The sequence below is a fragment of the Miscanthus floridulus genome, chromosome 6 (genome assembly GCF_019320115.1).
Source record: "Miscanthus floridulus cultivar M001 chromosome 6, ASM1932011v1, whole genome shotgun sequence".
Classification (NCBI taxonomy): domain Eukaryota; kingdom Viridiplantae; phylum Streptophyta; class Magnoliopsida; order Poales; family Poaceae; genus Miscanthus; species Miscanthus floridulus.
The window spans coordinates 84,020,945-84,027,566 of NC_089585.1; the positions used below are offsets into that span (position 1 = coordinate 84,020,945).

Sequence of the window (6,622 nt, forward strand, 5' to 3'; positions counted from 1 at the left end):
CGGGCCGCCGCGAGGTGCTCTGTTGTTTTGGTAAGATCGAGTCTACTGTTCCATGTGAGGAGCGGACGGCCCGACGTACGTCCGGACGCGTCCCTGAATCCGGGCATCCGGACGCTAGGAGCGTTGGAGAAAAAGTGGGGGGGGGGGAGAGAATAGATGTGTTGGATTGCGCCACAACACTGAGAGTGCCGTGCAAATAATTGACAATAAAAATAACTAACGGCAACCGTGTTTCCGTTTGCTTCGTCGGGTCACCTTCCGCGGTGCGTGCGTACGCGGTCGTCTCCATCCGACCCAACTCCATCTCGTCTCCCTCCCTCTCCTCCCCCGATCATCCAAAACCAGACCAGAATAACAAATCTCCCCCATCGATCCTAACTCCCCCACCCGATCCCCTCGCTCGGCTGTTGCCTCAACCCAAAGCCGCGCCTTCCAACGAGATTCCTCCCCTCCTCTCTCTCCAATAACGCTAGCCGCCTCCGCCGCCAGCGACGAATCCGGTAAGCCTCCTCGCTTCTGCTAGATACACCGATCCCAGATCGGTGCGCCCCGCGATTAGGGAGAGGGTCGATTGCGATCCGGCGTTCCTCTGCCTTAGGTCATCGCAGTCGATTAGTCGGCGGTCTCTGCTCGGATCAGGCACCCGCTGCGCATAGGTGGGGGCTCCACCGTGGACAAGCTTTCCTTTTCCACTTTCAGTTATTTTTGGGTAGTGCTTGCAAATGCTACTTGATGAGTTCCTCTCGAATTAGCTTGTGAAATGACGTTGTTCCAGCTGTTGTTTTGCCTCGCAGGCGTTGAGTTTCTGTTGCCAGTGTAGCCATGTCCATGTTCAATAGGATCTTCGGGAAGCCCAAGGAGCAGGCCAACTCCAATGCCTTGGCCACTCTCGACAAGTTAAATGAGGTGACCTTTCTGTCTTCTTTATTTATTTCCTGGCGTATGATTACCTTGTCTCACTTCTATTAAGGTGTTTTTTGGGCACGTTTGATGTTCTCTTATTTTGGCTGCCTAAATATAATTGCGACCTCAGATTATCCTTCATTTTGAATTGAACTGTTAAGGTTTAACCAAAATATGACATCACTTGTTGCCTGATCACGCATGCATGACAAAAATTTCCACCCTTCTACTTTAGTGTCTTTTGTTTTATTTTGGAACAAGTTCTACTTTAGTGTATTGGAACTCTCACATTTTGTTAACTTCATCTCAACTTATAGGATGCTTAAGTTCTTCCCATGGCATTTGCAAGCTCCATCTATTTATGATCAATATCTTTATAGGCTGATCATTCTTTGATTTGCTTTATTTGCTCCTGAAGTTCTAATGTTTTGCTTATTAGGAAGGGATCGTTAACACTTTATATATGTTTAACCAACTAATGGACTATGCTCTTGTTATAGCTGACAATTTGGCACATGTAATGCCTATGCCACAGTAAATTAGAAAGTTCTAAAAGCTTCTTTGTTTATATTCAGACACTTGATATGCTGGAGAAGAAAGAAAAGGTGCTGGAGAAAAAAGCAGCCGCTGAGCTTGAGAGAGCCAAGGAGTTCTCAAAAGCTAAGAATAAAAGAGGTATCATAAACCACAATAGTGCAATTTGAAATGTATACTTGTGCTCTGGCAGTATGATTGGAGACTACATGCTTTTGTTAAGTAATCTGAATCTCCTTGGTGCACATGCTGCACTCCAAGCGTATCCATCATATTTTGTGTATTTGTGCATATAAATTTCTTTGGTGCACGTATTATTTTGACACAGTTACTGTGCTTATCATTATTAGTGTTGTGTCACCATATTGACATAGTATTTTACCGAAACAAATTTAGCTTATCCATCGTTTTTGTGTATATAAATTTCGTCGGTGCATGGTGCAGTGGATCAACAAATATGTGGGTATTTCTTTTGACACAGTTATTGTGCTTATCATTGTTCCTTAGTATTGTTTCACCATGTTGACATAGTATTTTATCAAAACAAGTTTAGGTTTGTATGCACCTGTAATGTAATAGATCCACATAGAATGCAAACTCCATGCAACATTATTTGTAGAGCAATTTTCAACATCTTTGACTTGAAGGCCTCATGATCATAACGTTATTTAGCTAATACAGCTTATGTTCGCTTTATTTTCCCTCTTTTTTGGCTTCCATGTAAACTAATGTTGACCATCTTTAAATGCTACCAACTTCCTTTCCTATGCAATGGAAACTGGATTTATAGAAACTTGTGCTAATACAAATAAACTTCCTCTTAACAGCGGCTATCCAATCCTTGAAGAGGAAAAAACTTTATGAGCAACAAATTGAGCAGCTCGGAAATTTTCAGTTGAGAATCCATGATCAGGTATATTCGCACTCAAACATTGAGCTTTTGGGTTTACTGTACGCTGTGTGTTAACTGTATAACCCATTTTGTATACAGATGATCATGTTAGAAGCAGCTAAAGCTACAACAGAGACGGTTGATGCATTGAGAACTGGAGCTGCAGCTATGAAAGCAATGCAAAAAGCAACGTTAGTATTAATATTGAGTCCATTTTAGGATTTATGCACCTAGTCGTTCAAGGTCTCAAAATGATTATTTACCATGCCCCTGCAGAAACATTGATGATGTCGACAAGACCATGGATGAAATTAACGAACAGACTGAAAATATGAAACAAATTCAAGATGCTTTGTCAGCTCCTCTTGGAGCTTCTGCTGATTTCGACGAGGTAATTCACTGTGGGCATTTAAGATTTGCAACCTTGCAGTGCATAGTTTTCTCTGACACACTTAGCACCCATTGCACTGAAAAAACTTACAGGATGAACTGGAAGCGGAACTTGAAGAACTGGAGGGAGCAGAGTTGGAATCTCAGCTTCTGGAGCCTGTTGCAGCTCCTCCGGTGCATCCAGTGTATGTTCCAGCCAACAAGCAACCAGCTCGCCCTGCTCCACAGAAAACTACAGCTGAAGATGATGAGCTTGCTGCACTGCAAGCTGAAATGGCATTGTGATCAGGTTAATGTTTGATCCATTTGTACATCTTAATGTGTATTTGATGTTCCTTTCATGGGACTTATTCACTAGTATCTGTTAGCTAAATCTAATAATGCTGTGTCCAACCGGTTGTACGGTTGTCAGCAGTACATATATTTGTTAATGATCCAATGTAAAAGTGTGCATATATTTACTACCTCCATTCCAGATTATAAGATGTTTTGGCTTTTCTAGATACATAGCTTTTGCTATGCACTTAGATATACACTATGTCTAAATATATAGCAAAAGCAATGTGGAGTAGGTATCTAGAAAAGTCAAAACATCTTATAATTTTGGAATAGAGGGAGTAGCTTTTAAATTATTCTACACTGTTTTATTCCTTCATTTATTTATTTTTTGTTTTCGACTGTTTAGGCTCAGTTTTAGCTCCTAAGATATTCTAATGCATTAGGACGATAGAAATATTCTGTCACTGGAACACTGCATGATGAAATAATGTACTCCCCTCCCTCTGTTTGAAATTACAAGCTTATTTCGTTTACAAGCTTATTTCATGGGACTACTGATTACTCCATTAACACATTTTTTTTGACACACTTTGAGTGTACCATGCTTATGATTGTAATTAAAAAAAATACTTGCTTATGATTGTAATTTTTTATCTCATTGATAAAATATTGATATAGTAATTGCTCTTCAAATTCTTGTCCTAACGCAACAAAGTGTACCATGCAAAAAAATAGAGACAGGTAGTAATTTACATCTGCTGGTAGATGCTCGCCTGTGAAAGAAGTTCAGCAGATCAAATGTGCTAATTGGAGCACTGCTTACAGCTATTCAAGCAAACTCATTCTTTTTAGATGGTTTGCTGGAAGCATATGCAATCATCATGACAGTTTTCTGTCTAGATAGACTTTTCAATTTTCAGATTTTGAAAGGGGCATATGCTTCACGGTGAAGGTGTATCCAATTATTCATCCAGTTGATGTCCAATATCAGCACCTGAGAATTGAAATGCCAATTTTGTCTGACCTATTGTTTGTCTTAATTGGCTGAACCTAGTTTCATATCAGTTGAACTGTGGCTAAACTTATTGCAGCCACATTATAGTTTACCTCCATTTTCTTTTGGCTACTTGCTACAATCAAAGAGAACTGTAAATTTTAAAATCAAATATTTGCAGAATTTGCTTGGAATTTACACTTAATTAGTTCGAGTTTATGGTGTTTGGAGTATATATGTCTCTGGAATAATTTCCAAGGATATGGTTTAATACTATTATTTGAGTCCTGCATTTTATTTTATTTTTGCTTTGCGTGTTTTAAAGCTATTGCTGCTCTTGGTCATTGTAATTAACCCTACTGAAACTTGCAGGTTTCCAATGAAGAGGTGAAATGTGTATATGAATGGCGTTATGCCCAAGATGAAAGCTGAGTCAGGCTTTATTATATTTGCCATGTATGTATAATCTTGGTGGATATTTGGCAACAGAAGCAGAAAAAAAGGCTGCTCCAGCCAGTGTTTGTTTCAGTGATTTTGGGCTCTGTTTTCCACAGACAATTTAGTTAATGTCGCCCGGTTAGCTCTATGCTAACTATTCAAGTCACCAACGTGCATTGTTTGTCACGGTATTTTTCATGTACCCATATTGTCTGGAGCCATGTAAGAGTGTTGGCTAAATCATGTACCCGTATTGTCTGTTTTTCGAGGCGCTTTCTATTTTACAGGTTGGCTAAATCATGGGTTTAGCTATCTGATTTTACAAAGTCTATTGAAGTTGCTCTAAAGCTCAAAGTTGAGAATGGTTTGACTCAATATGAGATGAAGACTCATTTTGGGACCGAAGGAGGAAGTGTTCCACACCCGTATAAAGCAAACAACATTTGTGTGCTATTGCACTCTTGTTTTTCTCTTTTTCTTTGTCTTAGATTGTTTTAGTTTTGCGAAGTCATCATATTAATCACAATTAGTTGGTCTCTTACTCGACTATCCTTTTAATCAATATTTTAAAATAATAACTCTCCTAGCTTTTAAGAAGCTAACATTTTTTTTCCCATACCAATTGGCTAGCGTGGTAAAAGCAAACTGTTGTGCCACCGAACTACATTGACATCCCACCATAGCACAGTTGGCTAACATTGTAGCGAAGCGGGTTTCACCCTGTCTCACAGGCTAGTCAGGTTGTTGGGCCTCCTTTATGAAACCGTCCGCCAAAAGCTTAGCAAGCTCCTCCCCCATAGTCTTATGCGGTTACGCCTCTCCTCGTCGAACTTGCGCAGGCGCAGCTTAACTACTTTGCACCTAGAGTCAAGTTGAGGGAGTGTTTGGCGAACCCCCCCCCCCCCCCCCCCCCCCCCTCCTAGGGCGGGATCCTTGTGATATTCGACCCCTTCCGCGCGAAGATGTTAGAGTTGGCCTGTAGGAAGTCGACAAGCAGGCTTTCCTATTTCGGAGGGAGGTTGGAGCTAGTCCACACCGTATTTTCTAGGCACTCAAGGTCGATACCGACCGCCTTGGTGAGCTTGAGGATGTCGCTTTCTTTGCATCAAGAGACCCTTCCGCAACCTCTTGCCTAATGTTGGCAGATCTACTGAGGTGATGACCGTCACTGCATGCGCAACGCTTTCCCCACTGGTGCCTATTGTTATGACCCTGTTGAGGCCTGACATTTTCAGCTTGAGGTATGCAGCACCCGGTTTTAAGGACAAAACCAGATACACACCATATGTGAGCCCAGAAAGTCAAATCTCGCATATAGCTATAAATAAGGGTAATATCAATAGACAATGCTCAATATATACGTACGTAGTATAAAGAATATAACCTTGGATAGCAAACAGCGGAAAGACAACTTCGATCTTTAGGTGAAGACTCCAATTCTACAGGGACAACTGATTGGTTAATCACAAGCCTAATTTCTCCAAACTCTAGCGATCTGGTATCCACCAGGATTTTCCAAAGATTTAAAAGTAAAGCAAGCGTAAGTATATGTCGTACTCAGCAAATATAACATGGGGTTCATGAGGCTCAAAAGGCTGACACTGGTTTAACTGCGGTTAGTTTTTAATGAGTCATCTTTTAGTAATTGGGTGGCAACAAGTTTATCATAAGCCCATAAATACATGATCAGGTAAACATGAATAATGAATAGCATAAACAGTAATCATTAGTGAGCATCTTCATCATCAGTATCATCATCATTAACCGTTACTGATCATCTATTCCGTAAGGGTTCCAAGGCCGCTCGTGACCGTGAGCACGGCTGATATACCAGTTTTACACTCTGCAGAGGTTGTACACTTTCACTGTGAGTTGTGATTTACCCTTTCGCCCGAGGTCGCGAGCCTCTTAACCCACTACCAAGGAAGGTCGACAGGATTCACTATGAAGCCTTTCAAATGTTCGTCTAACAAGTTAGCACCATTAGATTCATGTGGCAAACAGATATAGAGCCCCCCTTCCTAATGGCACAATGACGCGTAGCCTATACTCAAGGGGACAAATATCGCACTATACTCGATTCGTCAAGCCATTCGTACACCAATAAATATAATCACTAACAAGCTAGAAAAGGTCCTCATATTGAGCTAAAGCCAGAGCCATATAGCCCTCACAATTGTACTGTAAGTCCT

At 41.0% G+C, this 6,622-nt stretch overlaps 1 protein-coding gene across 4 annotated transcripts; it reads left to right on the plus strand.

The window, feature by feature from the left end:
- Nucleotides 1-247: 247 nt before the first annotated feature.
- On the plus strand, nt 248-4,756 carry LOC136458500 (vacuolar protein sorting-associated protein 32 homolog 2-like). 4 transcript variants are annotated; one of them, XM_066458443.1, is made up of 8 exons: nt 248-656; nt 776-906; nt 1,479-1,578; nt 2,265-2,350; nt 2,429-2,520; nt 2,606-2,720; nt 2,813-3,008; nt 4,365-4,756. In XM_066458443.1, the coding sequence occupies exons 2-7, from the start codon at nt 823-825 to the stop codon at nt 3,002-3,004; spliced, it is 669 nt and encodes a 222-aa protein (XP_066314540.1). In that variant the 5' UTR covers nt 248-656; nt 776-822; the 3' UTR covers nt 3,005-3,008; nt 4,365-4,756. The 4 variants fall into 4 exon arrangements, with proteins under 4 accessions (XP_066314540.1, XP_066314541.1, XP_066314538.1 ...); XM_066458444.1 differs by having other exon boundaries at nt 248-500; XM_066458441.1 differs by having other exon boundaries at nt 249-656; nt 795-906.
- Nucleotides 4,757-6,622: the final 1,866 nt, after the last annotated feature.

Coding starts and splice junctions, on each gene's coding strand:
- LOC136458500 (XM_066458443.1), top strand. CDS start 823: ATGTCCATGTTCAATAGGATCTTCGGGAAGCCCAAGGAGCAGGCCAAC. Junction 2,521..2,605: donor AAAGCAATGCAAAAAGCAAC/GTTAGTATTAAT, acceptor ATGCCCCTGCAG/AAACATTGATGATGTCGACA. Junction 2,721..2,812: donor CTTCTGCTGATTTCGACGAG/GTAATTCACTGT, acceptor AAAAACTTACAG/GATGAACTGGAAGCGGAACT.